Below are 26,553 nucleotides of genomic sequence, written 5' to 3'. Positions count from 1 at the left end.
TACGACTGAGCGATTTTTTTCCCCCTGGGAAAAAAATCGTTGATGCAGCCATTCAGGATTTTAACAGGTCGATATATGATCACTGTTTTTCATTCTAACATGATTTCTGAGAAATTGCTGTATGAGGAAACCCAAGCAGTCAGCTACAAATAAGAATGTTTAGCAAATGCATCTAGTTTCCTGGTTTTACAAATGACCTGCAGGTGATCTTGGTGTCTGTGGCAGAATGTTTGATACATTCCACCATACCTTTCAACTGTTCAGATTTTTGCCTCTTATTTTTGGATTGTTCATCATAAAATTTGTAATCTTCTGGCAAATCATTGAGGATTGAAGTCACTAAGTAGTACCAAATAATGACAGACATTTGATTTTCAGACTTTATATCCTCCAGAAAATATATAATGATGCAAAATCTGTCATTCTAACAACTTTCAAAGTTTAAAGGAGCAATATTGAAAATCTGTCCCTATTTTTTGGTCTTTTATCCCACCATTATTTCTGGATTTGTCCAGATTTCTTTCGCTGAGAGGCTGAGAGATATACATTCCACACTGTTACTAACTACTTTGAAACTTGCCCTTATCAAAGTGTTTTTCTACAGCTGATCTGAGCTGCTTCATTCTGCAACATATCATATTTTACTGAATGGTTCTTTTAACCTTAACTCTTTTTGTCTCATTTCACGTTTCATTAAGGACAAAACATAAAGTTCATTTACAATGTATAAAGAGTACATATTGTCACGTTTGTAATAGAAGGTGAAAAGTACAAGTTTTTCTTACCTGCTGTAATAATTGACTAAGTGTTGTGATGTAGGTAACTATTTCGGTAAAAGGTCGCTTCTGCATTTCTGACAAGAGCCTGGCCACTGCAATAGCATCATAGAGAATGTTGCTTTTTGTTGTGGCTTCTGCTATTTGAACTGAAGTGAGTTGAGGAAGGACATCAAACTTAAAATAGAAAAGAAAAAAGAAATATGGCAAAATAATTTAACAAAAAGCAAAATGGTTTATTCAGTTAAAATCCTCATTATTTTAGTTTATTAAACGCATAGTTTATCCGTAAGTGAGCTAACTATCTCAGAAAGTTATAATATCCCTTGATGATTTCTGTGGCTTTAGTATAAAATGTGAAGGACAAGTCTGAATAAATTGCAATTTTAATTGCTAACAAGGTACAAATGTTTTTCAAACAATTCATTATTTCAAAAAAATGAGTCAGCATTTTAATGAGTATTTTAAACTTACCAGATTAAAATCCTCATATAAAAATTCGAGATCTGCAATAGTTGCTGCAAAAGAGAACCTTCGGAAGTTTCTCACTAGATATTCACTGCTGTCTGTGATGTCTGCTGTGCATGCATTACCTAAGCACAGGCAGAAGAAAAGTATGTGTCTCATGTTTATTCAGAAACTTCTTTATATTAATAACAGTAAAACTAGTCACTTGTGTATGTTACCTGTGTTCTTCAACTGTTTGCTCAAGTAAGATTTAATGAAATTATAAGCAGTTAACTTTTCTTCATCTGATAACAGCCCAAACACATTATCCAAGCCTTTGCATCTGTGAAATATCAAAAAACAAAAAAACACTGGTCCGTATATAAAGTAATGCTTTTCTTGAATATAAAATGCAGTACTACTCTTTTTGTATATGTAATACTCTTTCTTGTACGGTACAGAGTTCAAAAACATTGTATGTTTCAATTAAACGTGAATGTTTTTTGGTGAAACAAATACGGAAGTTCAAACAAGTAAATTGTAGATCTTATGTTATCCAAAAAAGGAGTATTAACATGTTACCTTTTTATGCGTATCATAGTTCTGTGCTTCATATTCATATGTCAAAAGAAAACTGCATGCATCTACTTTACATATTAATACTGATTAATGTAATCAATATAATCTCTATTCCAGAAACAATGTCATAAAGTTTAACTAAACCTCTTCATTCTCTGATTTGATTTATTTGGTTAACTAGCTTTTATGTCTAGCTGAGCAAAACCTATTTACATTATAGACATGTGGAGAAAATTCCCAGAAATTACATTAGTCAAAACAGTGCCTGCTGTCTCCAAGGATTATAGAAAGATGGATGCCTGTGACTACAATCCTGCTTATTTGGTGTGGTGTGCAGCCTGATTGGTAAAACAGCTGGCAGAATGAAAATAGAGTGCCTCCATGTGGATACTGTGGCAGTTAGCATGGAGGAGTATTTATTTATTTATTTATTTATTTATTTGTCTGCCTTTGTTTACTGGGAAAGTCCTATTGGGAAATACCCATTTTCAGCAGAAGCACAGGGAGAAGTGTTCCATTTGCTTACATCTCATTATACTACGTTCCAGTTAAACACAGAGTAGTAACATTTCTATTTATATTTATACACAAATAGTAGTTTAGCTCTAACTTCTTAATAAGTTGATTCCTGGACCAAGGAGGGCATGCATGTTTCTACCTTCATTTGTCTAAAGTGCGACCATGTACAAGTCACTTAACCAGACAGTGGTTTGTGCCAATTGGAATTGGGAATTTAGGCCAGGCTCCTTAATGGCCCCCTGGACTGCATGCCAAGTCACTACCTTTGAATCTATAAAACCTCTGAATCAGTAAACAAGTATCTTGCCATGCCTCTCAGATTTTGTCTTAACAGTTCTGCATTCTCAAGTGTTGAATAAGGAAAGGGTCTGTCATACATTTACTAGTAACAAATTTGTTAAAAATATCCTTGGTAAATAATATTTAATCATAATATTTAATCATATCAACTCATCAAAACTCCTCAATAGAATTTTTTTGTAAGTAAGAATGAAAAGTTTGTAATAATTCTCTGAGATTTAAGTGCATAATATTTTGCCCTTTTGTTTTACATTGTGGATATGGAAGGTGGAGAGTTGTATATCCTGCTACTATGAAATATTTCAATGGAGAGTGAGGAATTTAGTGAAATGCAAGAACTTAAGGGGCTGGGCTGCCACTGAAGGATAACACTTGAGTGAGTGAGTGAGTGAGTGAGTGAGTGAGTGAGTGAGTGAGTGAGTGAGTGAGTGACATTTTACACTGCATCCATGTTGAGTCTTTTAGTCTGGCATTCCTCACAGTATCACGACTTATCACACTGTTGCCCTTGTGATTACACTCTCATGAATTATAACACTGTTCTCCAAGTGATTACAAAAACATTGGTTATAATGCTACTGTCCTAGTGATTACAGTATAGTGAGTTACCACATAGTTGTTCTAGTGATCACAATAATGAGTTATAATTCTACTGTCCTAGTGATTACAGTATAGTGAGTTACCACATAGTTGTTCTAGTGATAACAGTAATGAGTTATAATTCTACTGTCCTAGTGATTACAGTATAGTGAGTTACCACATAGCTGTTCTAGTGATAACAGTAATGAGTTATAATTCTACTGTCCTAGTGATTACAGTATAGTGAGTTACCACATAGTTGTTCTAGTGATAACAGTAATGAGTTATAATTCTACTGTCCTAGTGATTACAGTATAGTGAGTTACCACATAGTTGTTCTAGTGATCACAATAATGAGTTATAATTCTACTGTCCTAGTGATTACAGTATAGTGAGTTACCACATAGTTGTTCTAGTGATAACAGTAATGAGTTATAATTCTACTGTCCTAGTGATTACAGTATAGTGAGTTACCACATAGTTGTTCTAGTGATCACAATAATGAGTTATAATTCTACTGTCCTAGTGATTACAGTATAGTGAGTTACCACATAGTTGTTCTAGTGATAACAGTAATGAGTTATAATTCTACTGTCCTAGTGATTACAGTATAGTGAGTTACCACATAGTTGTTCTAGTGATAACAATAATGAGTTATAATTCTACTGTCCTAGTGATTACAGTATAGTGAGTTACCACATAGTTGTTCTAGTGATAACAGTAATGAGTTATAATTCTACTGTCCTAGTGATTACAGTATAGTGAGTTACCACATAGTTGTTCTAGTGATAACAATAATGAGTTATAATTCTACTGTCCTAGTGATTACAGTATAGTGAGTTACCACATAGTTGTTCTAGTGATAACAGTAATGAGTTATAATTCTACTGTCCTAGTGATTACAGTATAGTGAGTTACCACATAGTTGTTCTAGTGATAACAGTAATGAGTTATAATTCTACTGTCCTAGTGATTACAGTATAGTGAGTTACCACATAGCTGTTTTAGTGATAACAGTAATGAGTTATAATTCTACTGTCCTAGTAATTACAGTATAGTGAGTTACCACATAGTTGTTCTAGTGATAACAATAATGAGTTATAATTATACAGTCCTAGTGATTACAGTATAGTGAGTTACCACATAGTTGTTCTAGTGATAACAATAATGAGTTATAATTCTACTATCCTAGTGATTACAGTATAGTGAGTTACCACATAGTTGTTCTAGTGATAACAATAATGAGTTATAATTCTACTGTCCTAGTGATTACAGTATCATGAATTATTATAGCAATAACCCACACCTGGGTGTGGGTAATGCTGGATTTACCCATGGTTGGTGTGGTTTGGTCACGAGGGCGAAGCCCGAGTGGCCAAACAAAGCCAACCGTGGGTAAATTCAGCATTACCCACCAGAAGTGCTATTGCTATTATACAATGACATTATTTAAGAAAAAAATAATTACTTTTCTTAAATAATGGCACTGTATAATGCCTCCTTGCTGCCCTTCCGCAGCTGTCTGGTATTCTGTGGCAGTTCTGATGTACTGAGCATGCCTATGCAGTACATCAGAGCTGTGGGCAAAAGCAACGGAGAAAGCAAGATCTCTGTTGCTTTTTACAAGCTATTTTGCTATGTTAAATGGGTTTAACATAGTGAGACAGCTTTAAAAAAAGCAGTGGAGATCGTTGCTTGTTTTAAAGCTGTCTCGCTATGTTAAACCCATTTAACATAGCAAGATAGTTTTGAAAAAAGCAACAGAGAAAGCAAGATCTCCATTGCTTTTTACAAACTGTTTTGCTATGTTAAATGGGTTTAACATAGCGAGACAGCTTTAAAAAAAGCGACAGATCTCTGTTGCTTTTTTAAAAGCTGTCTCGCTATGTTAAACCCATTCAACATAGCGAGACAGTTTTGAAAAAAGCAACGGAGAAAGCAAGATCTCCGTTGCTTTTTACAAACTGTCTCGCTATGTTAAACTCATTTAACATAGCGAGACAGCTTTAAAAAAAAAAGCAACGGAGAATCTCCGTTGCTTTTTTTTAAAGCTGTCTCACTATGTTAAACTCATTTAACATAGTGAGACAGTGTGAAGCAATGGAGAACTTGCGTTCTCCATTGCTGTAAAAAAAGAGTTATAGTAATGGAAAAAGTCCGGGCGACTGGACCTTTTTCCATTACTATAACTCTGATTTACAACATGCACGCTGACCAATCAGCGTGCACGTTTTTGAATATTAATGGGGGGTCGTTGTATAATACACTGTTGTCCTCGTGATTACAATAACATGAGTTATAATACAACTGTTTTAGTGATTACAGTATCATGTCCTTATTTTGTCATATGATCACGCTTATCACACTATTGCCCTGGTGCTCACTATAGCACGTGTCTTAGCTATTACAGTGTTATGACTTATCTCACCGTTGCCCTAGAGATTACATTATCCTGATTTACCATACTGTCTTTTGAATGATGAAGAAATACAGCTATGTTTTTACTGATGAACCTGCCTACCTGCGTTGTGTGGTCGACAGAATGTGCTTTCCTCATTCTTTTTTATTTGCGTTTAATAACCAGGGTAACCTTACTTGGCACATTATAATGAAGTAGCTCCATTATAGAAAAAAATGAGTGGCTGATAAGTCAAGTGGTTATGCAGAAAGGAATGCTGCCTACCAGTCAGGAGGTGAGGATTTTGGAGTATTTGCCACCACTTGTGCAATAGAAGTGGTTGCAAATTTTTGCAGTGGAGGCAAATATGAGAAGAGAATGTGCAGTGCTTAACTTGGGGCTTTCAGCTCGACTAGAAATGCTGGAAAGAGAATAATAATTTTTCTGAAAGAATCTGGAAGAAATGGTACCATGTTACATGTTACAATTTAGTGCTGTAAGGCCAGTTTGTATGAGTGGAAGCACAGAGAGCCAAATTAAAAGGAGTATGGAGATGTCAGCATCAGCTTTGTATATCAGGAAGAAAGATTGAGGCTGAACAAACTTCAGTGAGAGTGGGATTGAAACATCTTAGTTTCCCGATAACAGCAGAAATTGCTGAACAATTAAGTTTGCATAGTAGGAAGGATATAAATGTGGTTGGTAGTAAGGAGTTCAGAGGTGGATCTGTGCTCAAAAGCTAGTCATCAAGTAAAAGATGTGACTGGAGGAGTCTGAATGTTACCAATGAGTTTGACCCTAAAGAATCACAGATGAGTCCCTCAGTGAATTGTGACAAGGAAGGCAGTAGTATTTATAAATAGCAGATCGTTGCCCAAAAACATGGTGGTAGAACTATCTTATGAAGGATAAAGAAGTCTGAGCAAGGATGTGATAGAGGTAAATTGCCTTTTTAATTAACTGAGAAACAAATAGTTATAGAATGAATCTATTTAAATCGAGCCCTAATAACCTTTGTTCTATTCTGTTCTTTTGTTTTTTGTTTATTTTTCCTGTTTTTGTCTAGGATTAGAACAATGTTTTCTTCCTTTTAATTTCTACAAGTTGTTTGGGTTTCTAATACCATGATGAGAATGGACCCCATTCTTAAGTCAAAGTACGATTTAAGTTCATGAAATTAGTATCGTTTCAATCTTTGATGTCAGCCAGTAGTGCTCTTTGCAGCACCTGCAATGTGCCCAGTAATGATTCCTTCTGCAATGCGTATGGAGTTACATGCATTGGTAACATATCTAAATACGATTGTAGATTCTTTTTTATAAGATCCATTGTTCCTACTACTATTGGAACTGTCTGGGTATCTTTCTTCGACATTGCTCTCATTTCTGCCCGCAAATCCTGATGTTTTATGACTTTGTATCTCTCTGTACGCAAGACACTGTAGTCACTGGGTGTGGGGATTTCAATGATCAATGCTAGTTTTGATTTCTTTTCATGGACCACTATATCCAGTTTTCTAGCATCTATCTTTTGAACTGTTGGTAAATGGTGATCCCATATGATGTAGACTTCATAATTTTCTATGATGCTTTGTGGCTCATTTTTCCAGTGTTTTTCAGACACTTCAGTACCATAATGTTTGCATAATCCCCAGTGCAACAGTCTTGCTATGTTATTATGCCTTTCAGTACACAGCCCTTCTGCCATTAGTATGTTGCAACCAGCAACGAGGTGTGCTACTTTTACCAATTCGGTTTTACAAAACCTACATTTGTCTATTTCTCCCTCATGTTCAATGGACTTTGTAAACCAGCATGTCTGTAGCCCACTATCTTGGCCCGCCAATATTAACCTTTCATCTCTTGGTTTGAATTTGAGTCTCCTTAACCATTCCTGTGTTCATTCCTGATCAACACGAGGTTCTTCCAGAAGGTTTCTATACTTGCAACTATATTTATGCATTTTCCACATTTCTTGCCTTCTCATCTGGTTCTTCACCAAATATTCTTTCTTTTGTTTTTTTGGCAAATTCAGTTGCTGCCTGATTTGTATCTTCTTCTGGTTTGATTTCCATTCCTGCTTGATGCCGATATGCTTCTGCTAGATTAAGCAGAGAAGTCATATTAGATTTATTCTCCTCATGTTTCAAAACTTTTACTACATTTGGGTCTTGTGAGGTCTGCAGATATGTGTGGAATCCCACAATTGCAGATCTATACATGTAATCAATTTCAAGGATGCCCATCCCTTCTTCAGAACGGGGAATATATAATCTTAGTATGCACTGATTTTTATAAATCATTTGGTGAGCATGAAGCATCCTTCTTGTTTTCCTGTATACTCTATCCAATACATTTTGGGGCCTGTCAGTCACTCCAAAACTCTATGTTAGGCCAGGAAGAGCAAATTGGTTTATAGCTTGGGTTTTGTTCATACATATCAACACTGTTCTCAGGATTAATTTAAGCCCTCTAAGTATTCCTTACTAAGTTTTATTCACATTTGTTCATGTTTTATTGTTGATCCTTCATCAGTTCCCAAATATTTTCTTTTATATGACATTCTTGTCCTAAACTGATGTTTTCTTGGTGCTGCAGTTTTCCTGCTTTAAAGGTTGCTTTTGGACATTTATCAAGACCAAATGACATTCTTATATCATCTGAAAAAGTTTTGACAACTTGCAGCTTTGCTTTCAGTTCCTCATCTGATGAGCTATACAGCTTTAAATTATTGACAAGGAGAGGCTGAGAAGTCTTTACACTTTGTTGTTTTCTAGGAGCCAAACTATAGCCAAGGTCTATGCTGTTAAGTAGACAACTTAATGGGTTAAGGGCAAGACAGAATAACAGCAGTGACAGAGATTCACCCTGGAATATGCCCCTTTGAATTTTTATCCCTGGAATAATAATTTGTCCTTTATCATGGCTTAATTGCAAAGTGGTCTGCCATTGTTTCATGGTCACTGTAATGTAGTTGAATTTTTCAGGGTGTACCTTACACATTTTTAAGCACTGTTTTATCCTTGAATGTGGGATACTATCAAATACTTTTTTATAGTCAATCCATACCATACCATACTTAGATTCATCCCCCTTTTACAGTTCTCCACTATGACTTTATTTAACAACAAATGATCATTTGTTCCATGTGACTTTCTTTTATTGCCCTTTTTTCTACTGCCATAATTGAGTTTTCTTCTAAATGACTATAAACTCTGTCAGCATCAATTCCCAAGTTATTGGTCTATAGTTTTTAGAGCAGCTTGCAGGTTCACTCTTAGGTATAGTTCTTACTCATAGTTAAATCTTCATGCAAAGATGTTAATACTTTTAACCAGAAGTTAGGTACTACATGTAGGCCTGGGGTTTTCCAATTAGAGGCTTTTTTTAACTTTGTTTCAATCTCTCTGGCTGTTACTTCGCCCCATTTCATATCCTGTACCTTTAAACTTTTTATGCTTTGTTTTGCTTCTTCTATCCATTTAGCATCTTGATTATATTCCACAGAATCTTCATAAATACTTCTCCAAAATATATGTATTTCTTCCTTTTTGGTGGTCTTTCATTTCCTTTTACCTTGTTTACCTCTGTAAAACTTTTTGGGTCATCAATAAATTGCTTATTTTGTACTTTTCCTTTATATTTAGCTGTTTGTCTGTCTGTGCTGAGATTTTTAGTTTGTTATTTGAAATAACACATGATAGATCCTGGTCTGTTGTAATACTGCGCATTGCTTTTATTACGTCTTTCTTAGTATTTTTGTCAATTGTTCTCCTTTTCTATATTCTTCTGACAGTGACACTTCTTGTCTTGATTGCTTTATAGGGTTTTTGTGGTAGAACTTTGGCAGTTATTAATTTAGCTGCACAGTAATATATCCTGTTTACTACTGTTATAATGCATGGATCTCTAGGGACAGTCCTAATTACTGCATTAATTTGTTTTATCAAACTTCTGACTTTTTGGGTTTTATTGACCTTCTGCAGTCTGTTTCTTTCATTGATTTTAATACGTCTATCTATTTCTATTAAATCATCGACTCTTCTTTTAGCTCATTTTCTTCTAAATTGAAGGCACATTTTTGTTTTCCATTTCCTGTGGGCATTCTATAGAAAGTTCTATAGCATCATCCTGTGGCACATTCTCTTCAATTTCATCTTGTGCCATCCGTTGCTCTGTCTTATGGGAACTCACTGGCATATCACTCCTCAACATTGACTGCATCATAGTTTCCACAGTTTCTGGTTCCTTCCCTTCTTGTCCAGCTTCAAGTGAATGATTGTATTGGTTTCCTGGGGAAGGCTCCAGAATATCTTCATATGGCAGCTGATCATTTGCTTCCTGTTCCACTGGTTTCCCCTTAATTTGGATATCCATTGCTCTATTCTGTTGTGGTGCTTTCTGTATTAGATTTTCTACACCGAATCCTTCACTTCACAGGTACTCCATAACCTCAGTTTCTATTTCTTTAACGTCTCCATTACTAATCTCCTTTTCTACTTTTCCTCTTTGTCTTCTTACTTTTTGAATTGTACAGTTTCCCATGTCCGGATTCCTTTGCTTGCATTTCTCATCATATATTTTTGATCCTGCTCTTTTTGTCTTGGTTAGTTTTGCTTTCTCCTTTGCATAGATATTACACCATATTAAATCTTTTTCTTTCCCATGTCCATATTTCTTCTTCAGATGTCTCCTGATCTTCCTGCTTCTCCTTACTTTGGGGACTCACTCCATCATGCTGTGATGTAACCTGCATTAGACCTATTACACCAAATTATTCACTTTGCAGGCACTCCATAACTTCACTTCTATTTTTTAACTTCTACTTTACTAATCTTCTTTTCTACATTCCCTCTTTGTGATATTATTTTTTTTTATTGTGAAATATTCCATGTCTGGAAGCCTTTGCCTGTATTTCTCTTCACATATCTTTGGGGCTGCCTTCTTTATATCGATTCATTTGGCTTTCTCCTTTGCATAAATATTGTACCATATCAGATCTCTCTTTCTTTCCCTTGTCCATATTTCTTTTTGTATTTTTCAAAAATCTCTAGGTTTTGCTGTTTATATTTCTACACTTCCTCAGATGCTTCTTTTTCCACACAGATCAAAGTTTCTTGAATTATATACTGTTTTTCACAAATCTGTAGTATTAATGAATACATTTTTTTATTTGAAGCTTCTGACAGTTTTTCTCGTTGAAGTATTTTTATTTCTTCTAATTTCTCTGTTAATCATTTCATATATGTTGTGTCTGGAAATTCTGGGCTTTTTGCATAATAGTAACAATACATAATTTCTTTCTTATCCTCAATAGTCCACTTTATCGTCTTTATGGCTCTTCTTTGGCCTATCATTTTTTTGTGATTTTTGTGGCCTACTACTTCCTTTTACAACGAGGGGGGGGAGGGGCATCCTCCTCTGGGCCTGGCCTGGCCCCATTGTAGGAATGGTTCTGTATTTTGAGGATTCTACGCTGCCATCTTTTCCAGTCCTGACACCGGTGTGCCTACCAAGATTCGGCACTTTTTTATCCTGGGTCTTGCGTACCCAGCTATCTTTTTTAATTTTTAACCTACTTCTGTCCATGATATATGCTATATAAATACAGTCTGTATATCAGTGTTGTCTTAGTGAGATTTTGTGAAAACCGGGTCCACCTCGTAAAGGTACTCACCAAGACTTAAGGATGAATTTTATTTCAGCAATACTACTCTCCCTCGCTTATTGACTTATAATTCTGATGTTTTTGGGTAGATGATCTAATGTTTAGTAAGATATTAAGAGTTAGGTTACTGATCAGGTTTGATACTGAGCCTTATTCCAACAATCTCCAACTCATATAGGTCCTTGGCTACACTCTAATGCCACAAGGGTGCAGAGGGCCCTCGTAATGTAAGCATGCATGGTTTTGCTAAAGACAGCTCTTCCCATGCATCAATGCAATTTGTTGACAGAGTTAGTAGTTTTGGGGAAGTAGAAGGACAAGGCAAAATGGGAGTGATTTTGCTGGATGTACATGGAGAGTTGGGATTTTATCATGGACAAGGTAGAGTGGGTCCATACAAGGTTATTCATTTTTGCTTAAAGAAAAATGGAGTTATAAGCTTTGTGTCTTCTTTCTTTAAATTATTGCGGCTGCTAGTATATACTGGCCCTGTAGCATGCTTTATCTGTGCACTAAATAGCTTCAAAAATCACATGCAATGAGGGGGATTCGGGTAAATCAAGCCTGAAAATAGCATTATACCTCCAAAAATAAGAACATCCTAAATCTGGTCCAAAAATAGAAATGTTCCCCTAATTTATGGACAGCTGAGAGTTCTGGTGACAAATTAAACAATTACCAGACTAATTCGGTCTATTGTCTACTAATATATTGATTTGCTGAAAGGGAGGAAGAAGGAAGTTACGCAGAGGACAGCAGTTTAGTGGGATGTGCATTTTCCATGCATGTTGTTGGTCCTCTGTGTCTGCACCATCAGAAATTAGGGCAATTTTACTTTTATGAATTGTTCTGATATCTGAAGCGTGGATAATACAAGCCATAGCCTGTAGAATGCTGGTCTGCCAATGCACACCGTGCACCCTGGAAACAAGGCTAGAATTATCAGTTCTGATCAGACCTATGATATGGAAGGGATTGGCAGGCATATTGTGCACTTAGTGTAGGGTGAGCAGGTATTATGGAAATCATATGATATCTAATGCTGGAAGAGCTGATTTTATATGTTGCACTAAGAAAGGTTAGTTGGAGGGATGCTTTGTTATTTTTCTATGTATTCTTATAATGAGGTGGCTCATTCAGATCAGTTTGAACTGATGTACTACTTGGTGCAAAAGTGCATATCATCATTTTGTCTATGTTAACGTAAGTCTTACCTGGAAAATTTAAGTATCATATTTTATTTTAATAAATTTATTTTAGAATTGTGTATTATTTTCAAAATGTTTCAAAAAACCAACTCACCTTCTCTCTTTCAAACCTATAGGAGCTTCGCAACTTAACCAAAAAATGGGTCATCCTAGATAAGAAGAATGTTTACCAGAAATCACTCAATAACCCATGCTCCAACCCCAAAAAGTTCTGGCATTCTGTAAACAAATTACTACATCCTGGTAACTTTTCATCAACTAATTCCTTCCCCAAAGCTCCTCCCAAGAAATTGCAACCTATCTTAATTCCTTCTTTATAGAATATATCCAAAAGCTAACAAACAAGAAAATAGTATCTCCCCTAAGTAACCCCACAACTTCCCTCCCTACTTCTTTCTCACTTACACCTGTCCCAACTAATTACATCAGGTCACTTCTCAGTAAACTGAAACCATGTTCACAATCAGCTGACAATCAACCCCCCTCCCCCTATTTCTGAAATATGCTGCTAATTCGATTGCTTACCCCATCTCTATACTTATAAATAGATAAATACAGTCCCTGATAACTGGAAAAAAACGTTATGTTTTACCCCTTCACAAAGATGGTAATTCCACTGATGCCTCTAATTTCAGACATATAGCCATCCTGTCTACACTATCTAAAATACTGGAAAAGTGTATTCACAAACAGCTCCTCAATTATCTGTTACATGAAAATCTCCTATCCCCTGCCCAGGACAGATTTCGTCCTCAACATAGCACATCTAATGCACTAATATCTTTCACACATAGTATTGCTAAAGCTTGGGATGATAATAAATTAGCCTCCTGTCTATTCCTCAACCTCTGAAAAAATGTTGAAAGGACACCAGTCGCAACTAAACAGCTTCAAGAATTTATTAAAATATAAAAAGCCAGTAAAATAATGTGAGTGCTTTCGTCTCACCACAGAGACTTCATCAGACAAATAATGCCTTCCACATCACTTCCTTAAATACCCTCCTTAATTAACCCCTTGCAGTACATGTCATATAAAATAGCCTTTCACATTATAAATGTAGTGTTAGTAAAAACGCTGTTTGCCAAGCTTGAGTGTCATAACCTTTTCCACAAATTTAAAAAGTTAAAATAATAAATGAGTTTTTCATTTATGCATATAGTATCAGGAATTACAGAACCAAAACATGTTATTTAAGTCTCTATTCACCCTATAATAGCTGCCGTTTCCCTTTAAATGGTTTTAGCAGATACATTTTCATTCAGACCAGGGGGGAAGGTGGCTTTTAACCTAAGTTGCCATATCAACTCCTTTTTTATTAATGTTAATTTCCAATCACCTCCTCTTGGGATCTTTTTCACTACATCCAAGATACCAAACTTGAAGCCCTCAAATTTGACGCACTCACATGAGTGTTTGTATAAGTCATAAATTCTATTTTTGAGTGCCCTCTCAGTTTTGCCTTTGTAAAAACTTAGGCAGCCCCCACATTTTGCTAAATATACCAGTTTGGAGGTTGCACAATTACCTTTTTTGAAATAGATTTTACTCTGCAGTCCATTTTCTAAGGTTAGAGTTTGTGTACCAATGTAAGGACAAAAGTTGCATGCTCCACAAGGTGTTGTTCCCCTCCTCACATCCCTATTTTTAAGTCGATCACCCTCAAGGAGTTCCTTAACATTCGTTCCTGTCCTGTAGGTGAACTTCGGCTTGTCGTCCACTATTTCACCAAGATCTTTACTGATTTTAAAAATGCTCGAATTAGCTTGTAGTATATCACTCAAATGCTTGGTAAAATGGTTAAACTCTGTAATAAATGTTTTATCAAACTCTCTTTCTGAATCCTGAGTGTTTTCTGTATCAAGCCCCACCCCCAAAAGGGGGGTGTATTTAGTACCCCATCCTTTGAGATCATCCTCCAAAATTTTGGTAACCAGTTCACTAGGGTAACCCCTGTTAGTGAACATTTCTTTAAGCTTCTTTAATTATGTGCCCAGTTCAATCTGGTCAGATGTCATCCTAGCTATCCTAGTAGCTTGACCCTTCACTAGGTTTCTTTTTTGAAATTGGGGGTGATGACTATCATAGTGCAAACAGCTGTTACATCAGGTCTCTTTCCTATGGATGTTAGATTTAAATCAATTACAGAAACTGCTACTACTAATCATATTAACAATAATGGCAGAAAATACTGCTAGCAAAACTAATATTACTACAGTAGTAAGAGTATTGACAAAATTAATTGTGATTGATACATAGTAACAGTGTAATTCAATTGGCAACTAATTATTGTCAAAACAAAGCTAGCAGCTGGTAACAGAATGCATGGATCTACAATGATTTAGGAGACCATATACTGTACATGACATATAACAGTAAGGTTGTGTAGGACCTATGTCCAAAACTAGTTGCTGCTTTAAAAATGAAGAATTTAGCTAGGTGGCAAGAAACAGACGTCACAGGGTTAAGAGCTAGAGATTAGAAGGAGCAGAACTAGGAGCTAAAGTCAGGGAGTGAGTAGATTTAGCCAGGCGTATGGCAGGAGCAAAGCCAATGTTTTGCTAGATGTTGTTTTAGTAGTTGTTTGAATTCATGATAGTTAGAATTTTTACTATGGTTTGAGGAAGTGTGTTGCAGAGCTTGGCAATTTTTGCAAGAGTAGAGGGAGGTGCCATGGGAATTATGGGGTTGAATAACCTTTAGCATTAGTTTGTTAGAAGATCTAAGTGAGCTGATATTTTCATTGGGTTGGATTAGTTTGGAAGGTACAGGGCAATCATTGGGTAGGTGGATTATTTTGTGGGCTATGGTCAGCTGGTTGAGCGATAGGAGGTTAGGGAGTTCTAGCCAGTTGAGTTGGGAATGAATGGTGCAGTGGTGGGTTCTATATGGGTGTCCTGTGGCAAATTTAGCGATTTTTTTGTAGCAGGATTCTAGGTTATTAAGGTCAGTTTTTCACAGATTTGTAAATATTTGTGATCTGTAAAGCAGGGTGGGAAGTAATTGTGAGAGAGCAGTGGCTAGTCTGGCACTTTCTGTAAGGTATTGTTTGGCTCTATACAGGGTGCCTAGTTTGGAGTGGACTTTTTTGATAGCGAGGGAAATGTGCCTGTCAAATGTTAGGTTATTATCTATTGTTATGCCAGAAGTTTGGTTTGGCTTGTGGGTTCTATCTTGGCTCCATTTCAGGAGAGAACTGTTTCCAGTTCTTCTTTACAGAACCTTCATTTGTCTGTTTCTTCCACATGTTCAATGGACTCTGTAAAGCAATATGTCCACCATTCTGGGCTGGCATTAAGTTTCATCTTTTGGTTTCAACTGACCTCTCCTTATACACATGCCGTATAGCAGAACATAGGCCATTAAAGTTGCTGTTACTGAACATTATGGAGTAACTTTTTCTAGCACTGAGAATATGGTGGGAATCTGTATGGCATTTTAAAGTTGGAAGCAACCTGACTGTAAACTGTATACCTGCCTGTTAGCTGAATACATGCCTGTTAGCTGCATACCTGTCTGTAGCTGTATGACCTGTCTGTAGCTGTATACCTACCAGTTTATAACTTCTTGTTGAGCAAAGCAAAGCAGTGTCATCACAATACTGGACTGTGCAGAGGCTACCACAGAATTTTGGGTTAGGAGTTCACTTATAGATTGAAGACTATAAACCAAAGGTCATGGTATAGACTCTGTGGTATTATCTTTTTGCTTATAAATTCAAGGTGGTGTCCCTGACCTCATTGAACCTAACATTTCTTATCTATGATGTAGTTGTGCAAACAGGTGAGGGTGTTGGTGTGGGTACCAAGGGTCGATGGTCTGTTTATAAGAACTGCATGGATAATAGTATGGAAGGCCTTAGACAGACTTAAAAAGGCATGATGCCAACTGATGTTTAAGTTATCCAACAGATTTGGCCACCGTTAGTATAGCAGTATTTACTGAGAAGCCTTTGTGAAAACTATGTTGTGATGCTTTTAAGATTGTATTACCTGTATATGCAATGACAATTGTTGTTGTATTATTGATTCCAGAATTTGGCTACTGTGTACAAAATGGCAACTGGCTATAAATGTTTTTTAGCTCAATAGGTGCACCAGCTATGGGAAGGGATAATGTGAGGTTCTTTGCAGACCAAGCAACATGCTCTCCATGATGCTTATTTTGGTCATGATGGTAAAGGGGATACTCATGGATTGCCCTACCAGTTTTATCAATTTAGGTCTTAGGCCATCACCCCTACTGATCGTGTACCTCTAGACTGTTGCAGAAGCTTCTTAACTGTAATGATACTAATGTCTTTCCTATTGCCTAATCTACGAAGTAGGGCATAACCACTGGGGCACATATGAGCCCTAACTATTCAGTACGGAATGTAAGTTTGAAGGTAGGGTAGTCATTCTGGCCTACATGTGCACATACAAACTTTATGGCTGATGTGTTTTCATAATCAAGTAAGTGATTGCTAATAAGTAACTTTCTGATGGGCATGAATTTCCAAACAAGAAATTAAAAAGATAAATCTCTTCTCTTGGCTGTACCAATACACCCCTGCAGTTTTACTTAAGTTCAGCCAGGGTCATGCCATTCATGTCATTCATCCAGGAAAAAGGCTAAACTGTTGGAATCACAAATGGGATAAGTGGCATATCCTAACTCCACTCTAAGGTTAGTGTCCAGTAACCCTTGTCCAAAGTGCCTCTCTACAACCTTAGCAGAGCCTCTGTCTGATAGAGTTCTTTGCTTAACTCCACTCGAGGTTGCCACCAGAAAAATGTATCAGATGAAATACAAAAGGGCTTACTCATATGTTTTCTCAGCTAGGAGGCAACTGTGGAGGTATCAGAAGGCTTCAATAGTTGCACACTGCATATTAGAATCCCCTGCCACATACACATGGATCATTCCACCTCTTCAACAGGGGAAACCTTTGGGTGGAAGGGCTACATCATATGTTTTCTCATCTGAGAGGCAACTGTGGAGGTAGCAGAAGACTTTAATATTTGTAGCTTGCAACTTGGAATCCACCCCACATCACAATTATGGGGGATACTTTGGAGTCATCCCAAACAGGTATCAGGTTGTATATTATTTTAAATTATTCCATTACTTTCAGAAGGTGAATTTGATATGACATCTAACTCAATGCCATGCTTCAAAGCTGCAATGCTTGTTGTTTTTATAGATAATTTTACTTCACAGTCATAGTTTGTAAATGTCAATTTTTTTTCAGATTTTCTAAAGTGAAAGCTGTTAAAAATGAAATAGTATCACAAAATACAAAAAAGCTCATTCTGTTCTCAGTTATGAAACTGATGGTACAGACCTTCATCTTCTTTAATCAGGCCCACATTCAGCTGAAAAATTCAATACAGTAATGTGACTGAGTAAAATTTATAGTCATTTCAACAAAAGCCGACTATATGTAAATTATAATTGTTAACAATGTGAAGTAAAAGTGTAGTACTGTCATTAAGTTATTTTACTTTCTCACTTCCATCCTTGTGCGTTAAGGGTGCAATATTTGTGTTCCATTCAATGATCTTTAATATTTAATTTCTTATATATGACTGCATATTTTGTGTATGTCTATGTTGTGTATACACAGTTGATTAATAGTTAACTGTTAATTTTGCAAAAAGATAACTAGTTCAGTACAACCTTTCATCTTACTTTGTTGCAAAGGCCCAAATAAACTAGTTCACAACAAAGTTTTATTACTGTCAGGGGTAATAGATCAGAACAATTTTATAGATAGGGTTGTGAGTAATACTATAATAGCAACATATCTTAGAATGTGCAAAATTTGTCAGATGAAGAAAATGTGTGAAATGACCTGTCAGTGTACTGCAGCTAGTACAGATGCAGTTATCCCCTTTTAGCTTTTCCTCATGCTTTTCTTGATCTGTCCTAAACAGCTGTAGACCCATTTGACATATACTGCTGTCTTAGACAAAACATACTATACCTCTGTAATTCTCTTGTGATGTCCTTACATTCACTGCTGCAGTATTGTTAACAGATGGGATTCCCTGCTATGGACGCCCAAATGTCCAGCCAGTCTACCAAAGATTACTTGTTGCTTTTAAAAGGTATGCCAAACATCACCCAAACATTCCTTGCTTAGTGTAGGGCATAAAGGTGATGTTCAGGTCTACCATAATAGAGCTTCTTTGCCATCAGTCTGAACGTATCTTTTTACTATCGGTCTGTTTATCTGTGTCCGTTTTCTGCCACTTGAATGCATTTTCATTCTCCAGTGACTACCAACACCCTCTCATTTTCTGGGAAGGGGATGTTTCTTTATACATTCCCTCCCCTTCCCCTCATTCCAATAGTCTTGTTCAAGATTCAACAGGATGCTCCCAAAATGTTGTTGGTGACTCCCTTTTGGCCGTGACAGCACTGGTTCCCTCTACTTCTGCATCTAGCCAGGGACAATCAACACAAGTTACCTGACAGGGTGGATCTAATAACACAAGACAAAGGACCTCTCTCATCCATCTCCACCTGTCCTCCCTTCAACTGACACTGTGGGCAATAGGATTTTGATTCTTCACAGGCACCTTTTTTTTGAGGACATGCTGCAAGTTCTGTAGGAGGCCAGGAAACCTACTACTAGGAAATCCTACTTATGCAAATGGAAGAGGTTTTCTATTAGGTGCCTCCCTTGCAACCTGGACCCACTTACTGTGGATGTTCCTTTGATTCTTTATTATTTGTGGGAGTTGCTCAATGCTGGTTTGGTCAATTCTTCTATTAAGGCCCACTTATCAGCTATCTCTGCTTCCCTGCCATTTTCTCCTCTATAGCTTCTAGATTTGAGGTTAAACAATTTCTAAAAGGCATCCTTAATATTAGACCTCCCAGAAAGCCTGTTCCTCCTCCCTGGGATTTTAATTTTGTTTTGGAAAAGTTGATTCTGGCTCCTTTTGAGCCTGCTGCTTTAGTTTCCTTGCTAAATTGTTCCTGGAAGACTGTTTTGTTGTTAGCTCGTACTTCTGCCAGGTAGGTGTCTGAGTTGCAGGCCCTTATAGCTTTTCCTCCTTTTTTGGTCTTTCATGAGGACAGGGTGTCATTGGGCACTAACCCTTCTTTTATGCCTAAAGTGGTTAGTGAGCTATTACTGAATCAGTCTATTAATCTGTCTGCTTTTTTCCCCATCTGCAATCTGACAGTGAGAGGGTGCTGCATACTTTGGATGTGCATAGGCAACACAGGGTTTATTGGATAAGACTAAAGTTATTACAAAATCTGATCAGTTATTAGTTTCTTTTCATCCTAGATCTTTGGGACTTGGTATATCCAAGCAAAATATTTCTTCTTGGATTTCTAAGGCTATTTCCTTTTGTTACACTTTTCATGGCAAGAGCCTTCCTTCTTCAGTCAAGGCTCATTATACTAGAGCTGTGGCTTCTTTGGGTGCTTTTTTCAATGTTTTAGGTACTAATTCTATTCTTAAAGCAGCTACTTGGACTTTTTTGCATACCTTTACCAAGCACAACAGATTGGATGGTATCTCTAGAGATAGGGCTGGTTTGCTAGTGCCATTTGTCATGGCTTTTAGGGTCTCTTCAGCACCATCCCCCTAAGTTTCCTCTTGAGCTTTGGCAGTCTCCCATCTGATAAGAATACTACAACAGTGAATGTAAGGACATAGTGTAGTTGTGTACAATCTTACTATAACTGTAGATGTCCTTGTCTTCACTGATGCAGTATTCTCTCCCTCCCTCCATCCCCCGGGTATTTTGCCTACCTGGATGTACAGGCTACCTCTTGGGTTTCTTGGTCTGTGTTCCTACTGGGGCATTCAGTTCTGATTATGGTAGGCCTGAACATCACCTTTATGCCCTACATTATGCTAGGAGCATTTGGGTGATGTTCAACACATCTTTTAAAAGCAACAAGTAGCATTTGGTAGACTGGCCAGATGTTCGGGCTTCCACTGCAGGGAATCCCAACTGTTAAGAATACTGCAGCAGTTAAGGGAAGGATAGCTACTGTTAAGGTAAGATTTTACACAACTGTACTTTTCCTCAAGCTTAGCTTGAATTTTCATGTTCTATATTCCTACCCTGTCCTTCATTATGAGTTTATTGTAGTCAGTTTATTATGGTGCTTTAAGATTCAATATTTGGAGCATTATAGGTTTACCAGCATTGATGGCAGGTATGAGTAGTAGATACCAAATTGTTGAATATTTTGGCCGCTTCTTAGTTAAGAATTTCAAAGTGTAATTATGTACTTTTTAAAGGGGAGCCGCTAGGGGGCGCATCTGATTTGAGTAGTGATGTATTTATAGTGAGACAAATGTGTGGTGCCGTTTGTTTTCTGAGGAAGTTGGTGCAGAGCGCCGATGAAAAGCTTGTTTTTAAGCTTAATAAAATTTCAAATTGGGTTTTTTCATTTATTGGCGTTCTTGTTTACAACATAACCTGTGGATTATAAAGAACTTTGTACACATCTATCTGAATCCAGGAGTTTAAAGGTGCTGGACCTGCAAGGGTGTTTTTTTCACCAGTTTGTTTTTTGTTTTTTGAATTTTTAGAAGATCTGGGTGCTTCCTTTGAGATTGTGGACATATGTGAAGAAGGCCTTATGATTGTCTCTAGTAAATGTGGCCAATTTGAACTCGAAGTTGGCTTTAGAGGATTTCACTAGTGCTCTTATTTGCTTGTTCAGGCTAAGGTGGGACTGCTTTAAATTGGGCACCTGCTCCTACTTGGTCCTGGACAGCTATTTTTTCCCTTTGTTATATAGTTTATTTATTGCAGATGTTCACCAGACAGTCTTACTCTTTCTTGCGGAGGATAATTTTGTCCTGTTAGGTATTCCTGATTCCATGCATCTATATAAATGCTTGTATACTAGTTTGGTGGAGAGTTGGACATTGGTGCCAGTTCCTACAGTGGAGGAGGGGGCTGTGAAGCTGTTTATACCATCCCTCAGGAGATTGTAATCAGCTTTGGAGATTTTATTTGTTTGACCCTAGCTGGGGGGGGGGGGTTCAGGGTAGATGGTGACTTTGAATGTGATCGCTTTATGGTCAGATCTTACCAGGGAGGATGATACCCTAGGGGTGCTGCAGTGTTTACTCATGTTGGTTAATACCAAGTACAAGATATTATCACCTCTTCCAGGGGTATTGACTAGTTGTTCCAAGGCATTTGCATTGAAAAAAATGAGGAATCTCTGGGCATTTGTGTTCTGGCAATAGTAGTTTTTTCAGTCTATGGTTGGGTAATTAAAGTCACCCAGGACCAGGGTAAAGGGTTGATTCTTGATAGATTTGAAGAGGTCCAGATAGGTGGAGTGGGCATCTTGAGTCAAATTTGGGGGCCTGTAGCTAGCTATAATTTGAATAGGGGTCTTGTCGATGGTTAACTGCACCTGGAGTGTCTCCTCTGCATCATACTGTTTAACCAGCTTGGAGATGTGTATGTCTTTAATATATATTGAAACTCCACCTCCTTTGGCTTTGCTGCCCACATTTTGGGGTCTGAATGTATGATAAGGTGAGTAACTAGGTAAGGCTGGGGTGCTCTCTGCAGCTTTGAACCAAGTGTCTGTGACTGCACAAATGTCAGCATCTTCCTGGTTTAAGAAGGCTTACAATGAGTGCAGTTTCATGTTTAGACTCCTAGTGTTTAGCAGCATGACCTTTAATTTGCATTTTGTTGAAATTTTTATGATGGTAGCATCGACCTCATGACTTTTCCTAAAAAAGGCACTATGGGAGAGGCAAGGGCCTTTGCCAGAAGCCTGAAGCCCAAATAGGACAGATGCAGGCTATCTCTAGCAAAACATCATGGTCTGTCGATCATATCTTCCCAGGCTGTCAGGCAATGGATTTCCTAGAATGACATGAGAAACTAACCCAGTTGTTAAAGTCAGTCATTTTCTGTTTGTATTGAGGCATCATTCTGGATGACAATAGAATGTTGCTTAAGGCTAGGGACATACCTGCCTGGGACTCATATTCAGTGAACTCATGTCTGTCTTCATATAGTCCAGGGAGGTACGTCTCAAGTCATTCACGCCAACATGGACTATAAAAGAGTCATAACAGTACCTGTTGTTGAGAGACTTGAGTGTGCGTGTGATGTGGAAGATTCTGACAACTGACAAACAACTAACAGTGACTTTCTCCTTATTCAGCCTGGTAAGAGGCACAGCTGTGTGTCTCACAATGCAGTCTCCTATGACTAATATGTTGGGTTTATGGTTAGGCCTTAAAGGTTGCGAGACACTGGTGTGTGGACTATGCATGCTATGTGGTGTGGAGGTTTGTGGAATTCTCATGTGTTTTTACCTCTGAGGTCTCCATTGTTTGGATTTGTTTTTGTTGAGAACCTCCGCATATGTGGGTGCATGTTGTGTAGTTGTGGGTGGTGTTTGGGGTGTAGTGATTGGTGTTGACAACCTTTTCAGTGCCCGATATACTGGCTTGTGAGGGAGAGAGCATAGACTCTAGCTTCTTTATGTAATTGCATCTCTTACAAAATGTGTTCCTAGGTGGTAGTAGTAGATGGTTGTCCATATACATGAGGTAGTTGCTACACTGTCTCAGGATGCCCATATCAACCAGGCTGGCAGGAGAAACCATAGGAAATTGTCCAAACATATTTGTCAGAATCTGAGGGAGAGAGGCCAGGGAGAGCTAAGGGATAGGTCTAAAGCCCAAATGCTTAAACCAAAACTAAGAGGCTTAGAATAATACTTAAAATTTAAAAGGCTAAAAACACGCAGTAATAAATGCAGCAGAGAAGATTCAATTGAACACTTTAGAGAACAAGCAGCAGAAAAACCAAGAAGAAGTGATAGAGTAGGAGGAGGTAACACAAATACTGTAAAAGCTGAATAACGTTTTTTTTAGTAATGAAGAAAGAGAAAAAGAAGATAATTCAAGGTTAAGAAACCAAGGGGGTTGGCCTTCCCAAATGTTCTCTCTGCATTAGGTAGAATGAGCTAATGACACTGGACTGGGAGGAGTGTCTCAGATCAAATTTACAGTAGGGGCGGGAAACTGCAAAGCTACCACGTATAAGAACAAGACACCAGTAGGGAGGGAGTGTGAGAAACTATGCTACAGCTACTAGCTACACTATTTTAGGCATAAAATACTACAGAAATGTTTATCACAGCAAAAAACAGCAGTGAGACAGTAAATTAAAGTTTTAAACAGATAAAGGAGCAAGGAGACTATAGAGAATGTTTTAACTGCAAACAAATCAGTTATATGATACACTCCTTGGCCGGAAATCAGAATAAACAAACAGATGCTTAACAAATAGAGTACATTTCCAGTTAATACCTTTCACACAGTGAAACTAGCTAAAAAAGCTTTACAAACAGTGTGACAGTAACAAAAGTGATTTAACAGGCCCTGTAAGGCAAACACTTTCAGTACAATAGTGCAGATTAGTTTATAGCAATAAAATACAGTAAAAAATAGTAGGCAGCAGACAATAAAAAGTGCTATAAATGGTTAGAATAAGAAATAACTAGTAAAAATAAGCAAAAAACAGGATACTTATTGTTATATATCACAGATCAGAGTTGTGGTCAATGCCCCTCCTCCATTCAGCTCAGTGTGAATAAACAGAATTCCTCTCGAAGGCAGTGCCTAAATACCAGAAGGTACAACCTGAAACAACTTAAAAAAAGCTCAGAAGGACCAATGAGTGTTTACTACAAGCCCTAGACCAGCCAACCTCTACTAACCAGTGACCAATCAACATAATCCACTCACTAAGGTGAAGAAAGGCTTATGCTAATCCAAGATTGCCTGGGACATGTGCTCAGAACAAACAGCCACTGCAAACAGTGGAAACTAGACTGGCAACACACTGTGCTCTGTGAAGCCATGTTAGCGACCATGAACCAGAGAATCAATATTCAGTAGCTCCACCAGTTTGCCAGCCAGAATATTTTCAATGGTGTTTCCTGAAAATCAAGTGAGACTATAAGGCCTCTAATTATCTGTTCATTTCCTAGCTTCACCTTTATGCAAGGGTACCTCCAAAGCCAATCTCCAGTCTTGTGGCATCATGTTACTAATGAGAGATTAAAAACTCTGCCATCAGTTCACGAAGCACCACTGCCAAATTCTTAGTGCCCTGAGTAGCAGCTTATCTGGATCTTGTACCTTATTTTCCCAAATTCACTTTGAGTTATTCCTCTGTATCTTCCTGGTCACTATTCTATCTGCCCTCATCCCTTTGTATATTCCTACTGACAATCTACTGTCTCAGTTCAGCATGAATACTGACTGTAACAAATAAACCTTGAAAACATTTACTGATAAGAGGCATTTTAGAGGCAGTAGAATCCTGGCTCTGTGACAACAAACTAATTCTCAACCCTAAGGAAACTAAATTCTTACTGTTTCTCCCAAAAAATCTAACTAATCTCAAAACTACTTTTACCATACTGTCCCTCAATAACACATCTATCACCGACGAATCCAGCCAAAAATTCCTAGGAGTTACAATTGATGACCAACTTAACTTTGATTTACATTTGTTTAACTGTATTAAAAAGACACACCAAAAATATGGACTCCTTTACTGCAACAAAAAATTCTTAACTAGCTATGCAAAAATTACTCTGTCACATGTTTACCTTCTTCATAGCCTATTGTATAGCTGTCACATTCTTACTAAGCTGAACTCCTCACTCTTAGCTAAACTTGAATCATTGTACAACAAGGTGGCTAGATTTGCTGCACACCATACTTATAAGTCTCACCACTGTCTTTCCCTAAGACAATTAGACTAGCTAGAATTACCCCACCAGCTCCTCATCTCTCAACTACAAATAATTCACTTAATTCTATACCAGCACTCTTTCTGCCCTAGCCTCACTTCTATTATCTCTAAATATTCCTCAACTAGGTCTCCATGCAGCTCTGACCAGGACCTGCCACAAATATATAAACCTAAGACCAAAACTGGTTGCAACCTCTACAGCTACAACCCTGCAATATCTTGGAATAAACTTTCCCTAGAAGTTAGATCCCTTAAACACCCTAAACAATTCAAACAGCTGCCAGAGAATGCCTAAAGACTCAATGGTCTTGCTACTGCACTCATCCTCCTTAAACTACTTTCCTATGCATCTAAGACTCCTATTCACCACCCCCTCTCACACACACTCTATTCCTGTATAATCTCACTAGCCCCTTTCCTTGAGCAATTATTCTAAACTGTCAATCTTATCTTAGACTTTCAACCTCCATTAGGAATCATTCTTCCTCTCAACTCCTCTCCCACCTTTCTCCTCTGCTGAACCTATACATGCCAAGTTGATAACAAATTATTTTTGTAACACTGCTGTTTATCACATATGTATTCGTCTCTACTGGTATTATGTTTTACTCTGGTTACAGCCTTTTCACCAACTAGTTGTGCAAAACTATACTCACATTGTATGTACGTATTCAATAATAATGATTGCTTCATTTCACTGTGGAGCTTTTCTCCCCAGGTCTCTGCTGAAAATGAGCCACTCAGCTCAGACGAACTAACCTGATCAACAAATGTAAAATAAAATAAATAAATAAATAAAATGTCTTATTTATTTGCAGGATTTGATTGATACATACTCTATTCATGCAGCATGCTGCTCAAGCAGAGATAAGCAAACCTCACTGTTGATGCTCACATGATAAGGAATGAATCACAGCTGATGTCTTGTAGTACTTGATCCAGATTAAGTGAAAGAAGGCTAGGCATCAACCACTTCAGCTTCTCTTGAAACCACACATTTTTGTCATCTGTTGTCATGGTGTCCAAATTTGAAATCACATAAGGAAAGAGAGTGTTCAGCATTTTATCTCTGACGGAGATATTTGATATACCAGTAACATTGTGCTGCAAGAAAAAAAAGCAGTTTGATTATTTGTTAAGTACTACGCAGTATACAAATGACATTCATTTACTCATCTTTCTGTTTATCTATGTATCATCTTGCTTTTTTGATGTTGGCTGGTATTCACAAATGGTTATAATGTGCAGAAGATGAGCACAAGCTATCTTGCATATTTCACAAGACTGCCCTGATTCAGAGCACTGCCGAT

At 37.4% G+C, this 26,553-nt stretch overlaps 1 protein-coding gene across 1 annotated transcript in view; it reads right to left on the bottom strand.

Moving 5' to 3' along the window:
* LOC122816739 overlaps window positions 1–26,553 on the bottom strand; it is a 1,006,513-nt gene that overhangs the window by 370,160 nt on the left and 609,800 nt on the right. The window contains exons 28-31 of the mRNA XM_044089733.1: window positions 26,139–26,347; window positions 1,463–1,566; window positions 1,251–1,369; window positions 786–953 (exon numbers count right to left, since the gene is read on the bottom strand). Of these exons, the coding sequence (XP_043945668.1) occupies window positions 786–953; window positions 1,251–1,369; window positions 1,463–1,566; window positions 26,139–26,347 (600 nt within the window). The remainder of the gene's footprint in view (window positions 1–785; window positions 954–1,250; window positions 1,370–1,462; window positions 1,567–26,138; window positions 26,348–26,553) is intronic.

Source organism: Protopterus annectens, chromosome 12.part0 (assembly GCF_019279795.1).
Source record: "Protopterus annectens isolate FY-2018-M chromosome 12.part0, PAN1.0, whole genome shotgun sequence".
Classification (NCBI taxonomy): Eukaryota; Metazoa; Chordata; order Ceratodontiformes; family Protopteridae; genus Protopterus; species Protopterus annectens.
Note: the sequence above shows the minus strand (reverse complement) of the source record. Positions and strands in the feature narration are given on the sequence as shown.